The 14,759-nt window shown below is 31.7% G+C and overlaps 2 protein-coding genes across 2 annotated transcripts; both read right to left on the bottom strand.

Moving 5' to 3' along the window:
- Positions 1-614: 614 nt before the first annotated feature.
- LOC118446976 (uncharacterized) lies at positions 615-1,626 on the bottom strand. The gene is made up of 3 exons (XM_035878258.2): positions 1,311-1,626; positions 1,103-1,215; positions 615-1,032 (listed from the first exon to the last, which is right to left on the bottom strand). Exons 1-3 carry the CDS (start codon positions 1,479-1,481, stop codon positions 675-677), a joined length of 642 nt encoding a protein of 213 aa, XP_035734151.1. The 5' UTR covers positions 1,482-1,626; the 3' UTR covers positions 615-674.
- A 2,373-nt stretch (positions 1,627-3,999) lies between these two features.
- Positions 4,000-12,809, bottom strand: LOC118446978 (uncharacterized). Its single transcript, XM_035878259.2, has 8 exons — positions 12,497-12,809; positions 8,689-8,732; positions 8,126-8,572; positions 7,783-8,025; positions 7,432-7,608; positions 7,262-7,355; positions 4,323-6,934; positions 4,000-4,232 (listed from the first exon to the last, which is right to left on the bottom strand). Exons 1-8 carry the CDS (start codon positions 12,570-12,572, stop codon positions 4,071-4,073), a joined length of 3,855 nt encoding a protein of 1,284 aa, XP_035734152.2. The 5' UTR covers positions 12,573-12,809; the 3' UTR covers positions 4,000-4,070.
- Positions 12,810-14,759: the final 1,950 nt, after the last annotated feature.

Below are 14,759 nucleotides of genomic sequence, written 5' to 3'. Positions count from 1 at the left end.
GACTAAGCGCAGGATAAGTGCTAAGTAAACGTTTATAAATATCTCTTAAATTAATAATTATTTGACATGTATGGGCTAATATTTTTTTTTATAGAGGATGTCAAGCTGCATTCATCAATGCAATTAAAAACATATGACTCTATTTAAGAACATATAATTAACCTTCATATGTCTATGCGTCCACCTGCAAAAATTTTACATCTTTTATATCTTTTTTATTTTTTATAAAAAAAAGAACATTTTTCTTTTCTTTTTTTTCGATTATAAATGCAAGGATTATTTTTCTGACGCCGAAAGAAGATTGTGTTGTTTAATAAATGCAATCAATCATACAATAACGATTGCTTACTACATAAAAACTTTCCTTTCTTTCTTTTTTTTTTTATTTAATTTAACGTAATTGTTTTAATATTAAATAAGAAAGAGAAGTGTTATTTCGTATCTATAGTATGTTGTTTTTTTTTTTTTTTTTAGAAAATATTGCTTAATAACTATAATTACCTATTATCAGGAATTTTTCTGATACACTTTTAGAATATATGTAAGAAAAAGAATCGATAACTATATTCATAATTAAATGAAACAGTAAATGTAAAGGAAGTAAAATAAATAGAACATATTTTTGATCACTAAAATTTCTTATTATCGAACATCATCGATAGTTAGAATACATTTTAGGAGATACTGATGTCGGAGCAAGTTTTGAAATTTTCTTGGGGTCCGCAACCCATCCCTTCAGAACCGTCTTTGCAAACACCCCAATTGTTTGCAGCATAATATTCCCATCTCAAAACACAATGTTCGCAGGTAAGATTATCTGGCAGCAATAGACTCATAGTGTAATCCTTGGCAGCGTGACTCTTTAACACATATCTGTCTGATCCATTCTCAAATTTTAAGGGGTAACGATTAAAGCACTCTTCGGTTTCGAGTTCTTTTGGATTCGAGAGAGGGCATATTTGTAATTTGAAGTAGCCCGAATGGTTTGCAGTTAAACGGGCTACGACATTAATCTTTTGACCCTTTTGATATCTGTCAGTCGATGTAATATTAATGTCATACGTTATAATATTAAAATAAATTATCGAATTATTTTAATTACCTTCTGACGATGATACCCTTGCCATAATGTCCAGTGTTCTCGTTTGGTCTAGGTCGTGGTAGAATGTAATTATCACCGCATACTCCGCATTTACCACCGTTTTGTATTTGTTCCTGTAAAATTTTTTCGATTGAGATTATGATCGATTAGAAAACTTCAACATCATGACGAAATAAATTTCGAAAGAGAAAACGTTGAAAGAACTCACGCTTAAACCACCACAGAAATTACCGTCGTCGTCGTAATTTGGTGGAACACGAAATCCTTTCCTCCAAGCACTACTTCTATTAACGGGTTCCATTAACATACCATGTCCATAAATTTCTTCGATGTTTATAGTTATTAAACCAAAGACGATCAAAAGTTTTCTAACAAACATTGCGATTACACTCGGATGATAATCTCCATTCAGCAATAAATCAAGGTCGATTAAATTTTATACGTTTCACGAATTAGTATTTATATGAACTCTCTCATCGAGATAAGATTATCTTCGAGATAAAATAGATTTGGCTATTTAATAATATTGGATAAAGAACGGTCGTCGATGATTTTGAATTATTAATTTTTTTACGTTTTTTTTTGTTAAAATATGATCTAATTTACGTATCGTTCAAGAATTTTCAATCATTACTTTTTGACGAATAATTTATGAATTATTTCTTCATCGAAATCTTTTTAATTATATTACATTATATTCTCATTTATCAGTAATCTAATATTTTCTATGAATTTATTTGATATTAATACGTAAAAATATCGTAATTATCAAGTAAATTTAAAGATATCGAAAAAGAATTTGATCGTGAATTATTTTATTTATACGTTCGGTATTTATACGGTGATGTCGACTATGAGAGAATTTTTTTTCTTTATCTATTAACGATAAGTTCTAAATTTTATCAATTAGATCTTACCATAACATTTCCTTTAATTTCTTCTCGAGGTTTCTCTAAGAGAAAAATTAATATGCATAAGATTCGTGCTTATCAAGATTGTCGTCATGTGGCGATTGCTGAGCAGAGACGTTTCGTGATTACTGTCATAAAAAAAATTCTCTCGAACCTCAATTGTGTTTGGTTATGTTAAATTTATCCTAACAATGTGAAGATGCGAATGATGCATCTTCGTAGAGAAACGGTTGTAAAATCGTTTTATTTTTATAATCTTCCTTGAAAGATCGTCTTTTTTATTATTATTTCTTTTTTTTTCATTCTATGTAAATGTTTAGGAAATATCCATTATACATTCTATTAGAATTTGGATATTTTAAGAAACGGGGAAATAAAAACTTCGAAAAACAAAGTGCCATGAAGAATATACAACGTATGACATTTATTCTCGCTTTTGTCTCCTTAAACGAATTAAAATACCGATTTGATAACAGAAAATCCTACGAACATACGTACACACAGGAGGTAGGGGAAGGAGGGAAGTGAGAGAGAGAGAGAGAGAGAGGGGGGGGGGAGAAAGATATATATATATTTTATATATATATATATATATATATATATATATTTTTTTTTTTTTTCTTTTCTCATCGAGCATTCGAAACTCGTGTGAATATTTGTAACGTGTCCGACATATTACGATTCTTTCACTTTCACGTTAGAAATATTTCTTAATATGTTACGCTTTTTTGTTTTTTTCTTGTGCTAAGTATTATATAGATCATTCGAGGATTAAAAATATCAATCAAACTACGATCTACTGTTTGTTGACAAATATTTAAGATCGTGCATATTCGATCACGTTGAGCCAATGCTCGGAAAGCCCATGAGAATATTAATTATTAACGTATATATCCTCCATATATACTTAGACATATACGTTGTATATATATAGATGCATATACATGCCTGTATATATATATATATATATATATATATATATATATATATACACGCAGAATTCGCGTATCTGAACGGAAATCATTCCAGAGTCTTTCGGATTAGATATTAACATAAATTAGCACAACAAGATTTCAACTTTTCTAACAATTAAATATATATACATATATATATATATGCATATGTATATGTATATGTAGATACCTATACTGTTGTGCGTACAACTATTTTTGATCAAACATTGAATCGTAATATTTTTCCTTTTTTATTTTTCTTTCCTTTTTTTCTATTTGATATTTATCTTCTGTATATAATATATGTACCTATACGTATATACACATCACTTCTCGATGACCTTTTATATACGTGAATATCATTTTCATATCTTTCATAGTATTTCATGCTTAAAAACTTTTATAGTTTATAAAGTCATAACATCATTCGATATTTCTGATTTCATATAGTAGAAATTGTTAGATGAAAATTATTATTCCGAAAAGTTTTTTACGAATATAGGACCGTTAATACATGAAATTTACGATGTAAAAGCTAGGTAAGATTAATCGAGTCGAGTAAAAAGGAATGTTGAAGAGTTAAGTTGAGTCTATATCGAATCGAATGGAATGGGAATGATAGGATTTATTCTAATCATTTCTTACGGTTAACGTTTTCGTTCAATTAATTTGTGCCGAGACCCTGTCGTTTTTTCTCATAATTTTATGATAAGCCACGAGCTGTCGGTATCGTAATCTGTATCTAAAGAAGCTTATTTACAAAAAATTGATATATGTAATAAAATCAAATATATATATATATATATATATATATATATATATATATATATATATGATAAAGCTACATATTTTAAAATAAGTGAAACGATTAAAACATATAAATTGATAATTAAAAAGTACGTTAAGAAGAAAGATAAATTAACCTCGTCCATTTTAACGCAGAGCAACGAAATCTAAAAAATTCAATTTGTTTCAAAATATCATCCTTGGGAACTATTCAAGAATTTAATTAAACTTCTCGTCTATATATATATATATATATATATATATATATATATATTACAAAAACAAATAAAATTTTCGCGGGGTCTCCACATTATTTGATTACTTATTATGCATCTGGTATTCTTTATTCCCAGATTTCGGAAGCTCTTCTTCCGGACGGTGTACCATGGACGTGAAATTCGTGATATTTGTTAATGTTGGTTCAATCGTCGATCCAATCGTCAATCTTCTTTCTATCGGAGTCAGTGATCGTATAGATTCCTTGTAAAGATATAAAAAGAAAAATAAAAGATAAGAAGAAGAGCTAAATTATTAATAAGATTTATTTTTATCTTATAAAATTAATTTTACCTCGATAGCGTTCGCTTTTAAACTCCATAAATTCTGTTGTCTAAGATCCTCCAATTGTTTTTCTAAAAGATCATTTCGATTATTTTGAGATTCTACGATATCGTTTTTCGATATCGTGTATTTAGGCGATGCAACCGCGGAGACAGCAACAAAAGCGTTTCTCGATTTTGCCGAGAAATTCGATATCGTCCCTGGTTTCGAGATTGGCAGAGTAGTAACTCTATGATAACTAAATTGTTTCCATTTCGAAGGCCATGAATTAGTTCTTTCGTAAGTGTTGTTCCAGTTGTTTGATTTATGTAACGATAAAGTCTCCTTAGAATTGTCTATTCTGATATTCGTCTCGTTTACTTTCAAAAATCCAGAGGAAACATCGTGATTACCTTTTCCTAAATCAACGTTTTCAGGTTGGCCTTTGTCAAAACTACGTTTCCGATTCCACAAAGCATAATTCTCTTTGTTCGAATAATCGTTTTCAAACTTGGATGGCCAATCAATAACTTTATTCGATTTTAACGATCCACGATCGGAAATATTAGATTCGTCTTGCGTTAAATCGTCTTCTTTATTCCAAAGATTGATATTTTTGGGTCTTGGAGACCATAATTCAACTTCGTTGATATGTTTTGCATAAGTTGGAATCGAGCTGCTACTTCCGTTCGATTCAAACCAACGTCGGATCGTAGATCCAGTAGGATTCTCGTTGAAAGGATCATTTTGAGGTTCAAATCGATAGGGCATCCACGTAGATTTATCAGGAGGCATGACCCAGGCACCAACTGATTGTATCTTTGGTAAGTTAGAATTTAAAGCTTCTTTCGTGGACCATATTGTTTTTGGTTCGTTGTCACGATACCAGTTATTAATGTCATCGTTTAACGGTCCGAATCGACGAATTTCTTCGGAACGAGATTTCATCCAATCTTTCATATTTTTTGATTTGGCATTGTAAATACCAAAATCAAATCTATCCTTTGGAAGTTTGTACTTTGCAATGGATTCGTTTTCCTGATTCGACGAATTCTTTGAATTTGTTTGTAAGGGATTCCATTGATCGTTCGATATCTTATAAGTCTTCACAGTTTCCTCTTTCGGCCAATTCGTACCCTCATTTTTGTCTAGGCCTAATTTTTTAACCAAATCTGCATTAGGATTGTACGATTTACCATTCTCATCTTTCGGCCATGGTTTCGTATCCGAGGATCTGTACGGCCAAGTCGCTGGATCCGAGGTCAAACTGTTCCAAGTTGCCATACTAATCTTCGGTAAGGAAACTTTACTTTTACCATATTGTTTCACCATTTTGGTCGTTGATTTCGATGATTCGTAAGGTCTGAATTTGGTATCTGATTTGGCATACAATGGAGTTTCCACTGTCTTCCGTTCGATATTATCATGAGTTTTAGAAATTTGATTACTTTCCGTTTGTGACCATGGCGGTTTCACTTGAAAAGATTGTGAGCCTTGCCAAACGTTAGGCCCTTCTAATTCCCACGGGTATGAGAAATGTTCTTCGTCTTCATTCTCTTCCTGTTCCTGCCTCTGTCTTTGTCTTCGTTCTTGTGATTCTCTCCATTGCCAATTTCGATCAAGCCGATTTTTCGATACGAAATCCGATTCTTCTTCATAATCGTTATCTAACGGCGTCCAATAATTTCTAATCGATGGCCAAGTTCTACTACGAGCCGGCCAGAAATTATTATTATATTGCGGTTGTTTCCAAGACCATTCATTCGGTAAACCCGACGGCATAGTACGTCCATCTCTTTCATCCCATCCGTCTCCTTTCCAAGGCCGATTATTATACTTCAAAGGTATATCCGGCCAACTTCTGCTCATTGCATAATTTTGATTAGGCGGTCTGTACTCTCGATTGTGAACTATATCTTCCTCCCTTTGTCCATCGTCATCCTGATAATCCTCTTGATCCTTTTCTCGAGAGAAATCTCGAGGTGGTGGGATTATTTGACCGAATCGAAGACGTTGAAGGACTTGTTCCGGTCCTTCATATTCTCCTAAACGATCGATTTGCGAATCGAACCTGTTACGTTGTGTGTTTATTTTCTCGAACGGAAAGGGATTCGATTTACTTGACAACTTGTATGCTTTTTGCAATAACAAGGGTTGCCTTTCCATATTTAATTCCTTTCGATTATTTGTTGCATCCTGCTGATCGATAAATCGTCGAATCGATGACGAAGTAATCGCTCTTGGTTTCGAATCGGCCGAATAACGAATTTTAGCGATGTCATCCGATTCAGGCTGAACTTTCTCTTGCCAAGGAGGTCCAAAAAGTTTCTCGGCTAACAATTGCCATTGAATAGACGTCGTTGTTGAGGGAGATATTGTCGTCGTCGTTGTCGTCGACGTCATTGTAGACGGAAGTGTACCTATCTCTGGAGACGTTGTCTTTGTTGAGCGGCGATCTTGCAACTTCTTTTTCTTCTTCATCTTCTTCTTCTTCTTCTTCTTCTTTGCCTTCTTACGTTCCTTTTGAGAATCATCTTGTGATGCCTCGGTTACCGTAGCGGAGATCGTTAATGGTCCATCGTAATTTCTCTTTTCAATATCTTGTATGTTCTTCGAATAATTTAAATCAGCCTTTACTTTCACTAAAATGAAGAATTCAATTTTTAATTTTAATCTACGAAGGAGGATGTCTTTGTAATTATCTAGAAAATTGAATTATCATTTACATATATATATATATATATATATATATATATATATATATGAAAATTATTTTAAAATATATATATATGTATATATATATTTTATAATATATATATATATTATTATATAATATATATATATATATATTTTTTTTAAGAGTTAATTATTGATCACAAAAGTAATTATACAAATTGTAAACGATATTTTGATTTTCTTGTGACTTTTTTGTTAAATAAATTAAATAATTATTACGTTCATTAACTTACTTAAAAACTGTTGTACTTTATTCCATAATTCCAAATCTTCAACTAATTCCGCCTTAAACTTCAATAAACATTTCACTAAGTTATCTTCCTGATCCTACGGTAAACAATCTCAACAATTGAAAAAATTCGATTTGACAAGTAAAATGGAATTTTTTTTGAACGATTCTTACCTTCAATTCGTGCAATGTATCTTTATTCTCTTGTTCGGCTTTGCATTTTTTTAAAAAATACGATTTAAGATTTTTCGCTGAAATATCATGTCTATTATCGAACTTTTCTGGCATTTCGTTGGACATATTCCGATAAGAATCCTCTTGAATGATAAACGTTCTTTTATCCTTTGCTCGCTAAATGAATAAAAAATATTATTTAATAATAACATCAGCTGATATCAATCTCTTGCAATAAGAAAAAAGAAAAGTTCTCTGACATATAATACCTGAACTTAAATTATAAAAAATGAATAAGTTAACGTATCTGAATGCAGTGGACGTTCAAAAAGATTTATCTTCGCTTCTCACCTCGTTTCTTCCAAAATCTCTTCTTTTCACTTGATCAGTTTCCTCGTTCAAACCATTAAAGGTTTCTTCCGAAGGTACAAGACTTTTTAAAACTTGTGTCTCATTGCCAGCAAGAAGAATTTCTTTCTGCGTGCTCAATTCTTTCTTCACAGTTGGTACTCGCTTTTTCTTTTTCTTTCTAAGACCATCTTCCTCTACTTTTCGCAAGCCCTTTTCTTTTTTATACTTCAACAAATCTGCTACCTAGAAAGAAAAAGTTAGAGAAGGAAGTTTCTTATATGCTTCTTTCTATTTTCTCATCCATTTTTCTTTTTTATTTTTTTCTTTTTTTAAACGAACCAACCTCTTTGTCTTCGTGTTTCTTTGGTAGCTCATCGGTAATAGCTTCATTGGAAGCTATGTCTTCGTCAGATTTGTTTTCAAGAACATTTTCATGCGACTCAAAGTTTTTCGCTGTCGAAGAATTATTCGTATTAGAATTTGTTCTTTCATCTTTTGTCTCATCCTTCGTTTCGTCTTTTGACATTGCTTCATGAGATTCTGCTAAGGCCCTCAATTCATCCTCATATTCGTTTCGTTCCTCTCCTTCGTATTCATCCTCCTCAACCTCTCCCGAAACATCTTCCTCCTCCTTCTCTTCTTCGTCTCCATCGTTGTCTCCATCGCCATCTCCATCATCTTCCTCTTCCTCCTCTTCTTCCTCCTCCCCTTTTCCTTTCTCATCGGAATCTCTCACGTGCTTCAAAGAGTCATTCGCCGCGTTAACGTCACTGTTCTTTGCAACGATAATCTGACGACAACGATCGTGATAAGAAATTCAAAAGAAAAAAAAAGAAAAGAAAAAAAAGAAAGAAAGAAAAAAAATACAAATCGATCTCCTACTTTCAATTAGTATAAATTACTCACCGAAGTATTATCCACGTTAGATTTTAGCTCAGTCTTGCCGTTAGCTATAAAGAAAAGAAAAGAAAATAAAGTAAATTTTTACTTTTTTTATGTTCTAGCACATAACTTAATTTATTGGAAACATTACTCTACTAGAAAATGTCGATCAATAATAGGACGTTGCGCTTCACAAACGACGAACATTGTCGCCGTTTTCTGAGCATCGTTCGATCGATACGAGAGACGATGATTCGATAAAGTTTACTTAATGCTAACGGAACATCGAAATAAGAACAAAAAGAAAATAAAATAAGAGCTCGGTCAATTGGATTAGATTTGATACCTTAAAGCTTTCTTTGAAAGAAATTTTTTTTCTGTCATTTTAGTCTTTATTTTCTGTAATGTTGCCTAGAAAAGTATATAGATTAATAAACAGAATTAGAAAAAAAAAAAAGAAAAGATCTTGATTTAGCGTGATAATAGATACCAATTTACTTAAAGATTACAATATTCTATGAAGATTAGACGCGGAAATAGAAACGGAACTAGGAATTGATCGTGAGAATAAAGAAAATAGAAGTCTTCCTCTTTTTTCGATAAAGGTATTCGATTGAATTTGAGCGATGTTAATCAAATAAAAAAAAAAGAAATAAAAGAAAAAAATAGGATTTTGGAATACGGCTAAGTTCGAGAAATTAATTTTTCCATCTAGATCGTCCTTCTAATCTGTAATCTCTTTTCTACTCCATTTCATTTCTCTTCCATTTATTCGTCCTCGATAACCTCGACTTGTCATTTCAATAGTCTGCCCTAAAAACGTTTTTTTTTTTTTTTTTATTGAATCCTTCTTATCCTTCTTATTTTTCTTTTATTGAATCCATTGCAAACAACATCAATATATATCATCGAGAGTTTTAAAGTTCTATAGTCTCATCTTGCCAATGATAAATAAGAAATATAAAGCCGATAAGAAGAACGCAATATAAAGATAGAATTGGAAAATATTTCTTCAGTAGTCCTTAGTAAATAATTCTATTAGGATATTATAACTCCCTTGAGAGAAAATCTGACAACTGTATGAAAACTATCGTAGATATTACGTCGTTCACTTTGCCGAACTGTAGTCACAGTGAATATTACATATCACTTTAACCCAGTGAGCCAGGTCCAAGTACTCCCTCGCGATATTCACCTGACTTGCCGTCTATTGGTTCGATCGATAACAACGCTTTTCCACCTATGTCGAAGCCTTCTTCACTTCGTTCAACTCTCGCCATCATGTTCTTTTCTCTTTTTCTTTCTCTCTCTCTCTCTCTCTTTCTCCCTCTTTCTCTCTTTTTCTTTCCCCCTTCTCTAAAAGCGAAGCCGACAACGTCCATTCTTTGATCGACAATTGCTTTCAAATCACAATTTCATGTTTCTCAGTACTCTCACTAATAACAGCAAAATATAATGGATTGATTCATAAATAAGTGTCGTTAAAAGTTAAGAGTATATTACATTAAAAATACTGGTTATTCTGATTATTTATACGATTATATCAGAATACGATATTTCGAAATCATAATTGACTACTTTCTATTATTTTGCATAGTTATCGAATTTATTTATAAATAATTGCTATATTATTGTAATAAATTTCTAATTTATTAAAATCCTTATTTATAAATATAATATTTTTTTTTTCAACAGAATTTCTTTTTCTACAATTTCGAATATAGAAATATTTTACATTATTTTATATTCGTGTTGTTGTAATATAAATTTTTTATATTCGAAATAACATTTATTTTTATAAATGGCTCCGATATAACAGATGAAAATAATTGAATAGAAGACCTTGCTGATAATAAAGAGAATGTTCTACATTCTCTTTATTCATAGAATAAAAACCATACGATCGTCTTTTCTCCAAAGAAAAGTTGGATCTCTTCCAGCAGATGCTAGACATTTCTCGCTATTACTTTCATAAAATCGGTTTTCATAAAATTTCCTTTGACTTTAGAAAACTCATTCCTTTCTTTGAATGTACGTGATCGAAGAAAAAAAAACATGGATATTTTTACATCGGTATCTGCTTCTCTTTATAACTATACTCGACTAATAAAAGAAATGAAATATCTATGCCCACGCATCGTGTAGTGAACATACAGCCACGTAGAGTTTCGTTCTCATGTTTAATAATATACTTTTCTCTTTGAATTCCGTTTTCTACTTTTGTATGCGTTGCATTACAACATATTACAGTAGAATAGTCACAGATAAGCTGACATTCGTTAAATTTCATTCATTTGCACATTTTTTTTCCTTTTTCCTTTTTATTTTCTATATGAGTTTTTTTGATATTTTATCGAAACGTTGGAATTTTTCGTTATTTCAAAAATTCTCAACTAAGTCGATAATTAAAAATATATATAAAAAAGAAGAAGAAAGAAGAAAAAAATGATTAAGCCAACGATAAAAAGATCCGAAGTTTCTTCGCTAAAACTTCTTATGATTAGCTTTCAATAAAAAAAAAAAAAAAAAAAAAAAAAATAAAGTGGGTCAGACTCAAAAGTAAAGAAAACACCGACTTGGCCTGCTTTCGTGAGGAACCTCTGTATTTATGGGCAGTGGCTTAATATCGATCTCATGACCTCTGAAAGAATCGAGTGTGCAGATGTGGTCCTTGAAACAAACTCTTTTACTTCATCTTCCTACTTTCTCTTGTTCTTCTCTCTCTCTCTCTCTCTCTCTTTTTCTCTTTCTCTTCCGGATCCTTTCTATCTTCTTTTATCCTGTTCTGCTCCTTCCTTGAGATATGAATTCGATACTCGAGTTAAATAATAAGGGAAGGAGAGAAGGAGAGAGATGGAGAGTAAGAGAGAACACCCCATTTTACAGAGATTGCCTTATAGGCATCTTATGCGATCCAAGAATTATTTCTCTCTCTCTCTCTCTCTCTCTCTCTTTCTTTTTTCGCCGTGCCTTTCTTACTAAAACGAAGCTCGACGTCCATTAAGCGGACCTCATTATTCATGACCTACTTTAACCCAACTACTACGGTATAACAATGATTCTCCAATTTTCTTTTGTAGCATCTTCGTTAGTTTTATTCATCAAATAGATATTACCGAACGAAAAAATAAAAAAAAGTAATGCTTTATTTTTCCGAAAAATAGAAAACAAGTCGAAAATATATGACATAATAGATTAACGTTCTCGGAATGATTACATCAGAGACATAATAAGTAATCGCCATCGATGCAATAACAAATTTCTCGAAAATCGAATTCCCGCTAGATGATATGATTGTATACCTTTCCTGCTAATACGGTTATCGATAACTCGATTATTGTGTATCGGGATGAGAAAAAAATTATTTCATCCATTCGGGAAAAACATTTTTGAATCATCGAAGATAATTGAGATGTATTAATCGTTAGATCGATACAAGGTAATCTTATTCGTTATATATTCGTTGTATGTTCGACATTAACCTCGTCAAAAATGCGAAGGTATTTGCGTAGGGTCTCGATTGGCCTACCCTAAGATATCCTAACTGACCGTGACATCGGACGGTCTCACTATTATCATAGCCTACGATTGAATTTCCGCAAATTAGTTGTCCATAGATATACGATAGAGAGAGCATAATAGACGTTAACTGCGTCATCGAATATATCTTTTGTCGACCTTGTAAAATTTTCATCCTTTCAAAAAGATATATAAGACAGATAGACAGACAGATAGATAGACAGATAGAGAGAAAGAGAGAGAGAGAGAGAAAGAGTGAGAGAGAACTAAATTATTCTCTACATCTTTCTTCGATAAATAAAGAAAAACTCACCGACGATGATAACTGTTGTAATGAGGAGGAAAAATTGCAAGAGGGGGGAAAAGAAAGGAGACGTTGGACGTTTCATGCTTCTCAGCTGTTTTCTCCTCTCTTTTGATCACTTCGTTTCAATCATATCGCGAATGCTACCTATCGATTAAACGTAACTTAAAATCATATTGAAAAGCTCAGGTTCGCGATGTTCCCGCCTATCTTTTTGAGCGCGTATACGCATTCACCGATGACAAGTAGTAAAGAGAACGGCCGAACGCGCACTGAGCCGAAGCCTCTTCTCCTACGTTCCTTTCCTATGGAAGACACCCTCTTTTTCCACCCCGTGAGCACCCTTTCCAACAACCTTACACCCCCTCTCATAACTAGAGTTTCCTGCGAAAACCACTCGCGGCGCTTTCAAATATCAAATTTACTTTTTCCTTTTAATCAGTATATGCGGCATCGAATTTAATCGGAAAAGATGGTAATTATTTTATCATAACATTGTATCTCTTCCATTTATTTTGAACCATAACTTATAAATTTGATATAAATCAATTATCCTGAAATTATTTAATTTCTTTTTTCTTGTCTTTTAGATTGATTATTCATATGCAGATAATTTTAATTTAACAAATTGTTTATATACGCTGATAATAATATTGTAACTTTGTTGAAAAAGTTGAACAAATTCTTCACAATGTCTCAATGTAATAAGGTAAAAAAAAAAAAAGAAACAATTCAACTCGAATTTAAAAGGAAATGAAGGAAAGCGATTTGATATGTTTTAATAAAAAGGAAGTTAAATTTGAACATATTGTGTGAAAAGCCTTATTAATTCCAATAATTTTTACTACAAGTGATCTTTTTTTTCTTCAAATAATGCGGGCATCCAACATTATAAAGAATCAAATGATCATTCACATGTATACATACAAAGATTTTTCGTACATGTAGGTAAAGAATGTAGCCTATCATCAAGAGGAAGGGGCCACATTTCTAATGTTCATCATTTATCGTACACGCATGTACTAGTGTTGTCTACCATAAGGGGGCGTTGTCGCTAAAATTCATTCGGCATTCAAACTCCAGATGGCGCCTAATTCGGATTGATAATCGAATAACTTAAACGTTACTTTTATCAACATATGTGTCACATATATTTATTAGGAAGCTCTTTTTACGTTTTACATCAAGAGTCTTTGATTTATTGACACGATTATTAATAGGATTAAGTAAATCATATTTATGAGATCACAATTTTTCGCGATCTTTTTAACCTGTTCGAAATAGAAATGATTCAAGCTAATGAAACCTTTCATTGAAATTTATTTACTTATTCACCACACGTATGTTTGCTTTTTTTTCTATTAAACTTTTCCTAAATAGCGACTCTGACTACTATATGTTTTCTTAATTGTATTAATATCAAGCACGATACGGTCTTAATTTTGGAAATAAAAAAGAAATAATTACTTTAAAAGGATATTCGATCTATTGCACAAAAAAGAATCATCGTCAATAGTTTATATGAAATACGTTCCTAATAGAAATTTTATCTATGATGGCGTGTCATAATCGTTTATTAAAAAGAACTATTGAGACACGCCCCCGCCCCCACCCTCTCGTTGCATACATTTTACTTTAATATTTCAATCGATCTATTGCATAGGAATCCATTCAGAACTTAAATGTTACAATGGAACATCATCTCAGTTATTTTAGAATTACAAACATTTAATCGTATGGTGTATTATTATTATTATGATAATTATATTATTTACTGTACACGATCGTTGGTATATCATAATGAAGGTTCTACGTTTTTGTATATTTTATTACTGATTGTAATTATTCATTGTGATAAGACGCGCTATAAATAATTATCTAGGATCATTTTGCACGTTTCTTTACGTTGTAACGCAAACGATAGCAATTTTACTGCAAAATCCAACTTTACAGTTATATATGTATATATGTATATATGTATGTCTGTATGTATGTCTGCTGTATGTATGTATGTATGTATGTATGTATGTATGTATGTATGTATGTATGTATGTATGTATGTATGTATGTATGTTTGTATGTATGTATGTATGTATGTATGTATGTATGTATGTATGTTTGTATGTATGTATGTATGTATGTATGTATGTATGTATGTATGTTTGTATGTATGTATGTATGTATGTATGTATGTATGTTTGTACGGATGTATGTATGTATGTGTGTATGTATGATGTATGTGTGTATATATGTATGTATATATGTGTGTATG

Source organism: Vespa mandarinia, chromosome 1 (assembly GCF_050613455.1).
Source record: "Vespa mandarinia isolate Hongniang chromosome 1, ASM5061345v1, whole genome shotgun sequence".
Lineage (NCBI taxonomy): Eukaryota > Metazoa > Arthropoda > Insecta > Hymenoptera > Vespidae > Vespa > Vespa mandarinia.
Note: the sequence above shows the minus strand (reverse complement) of the source record. Positions and strands in the feature narration are given on the sequence as shown.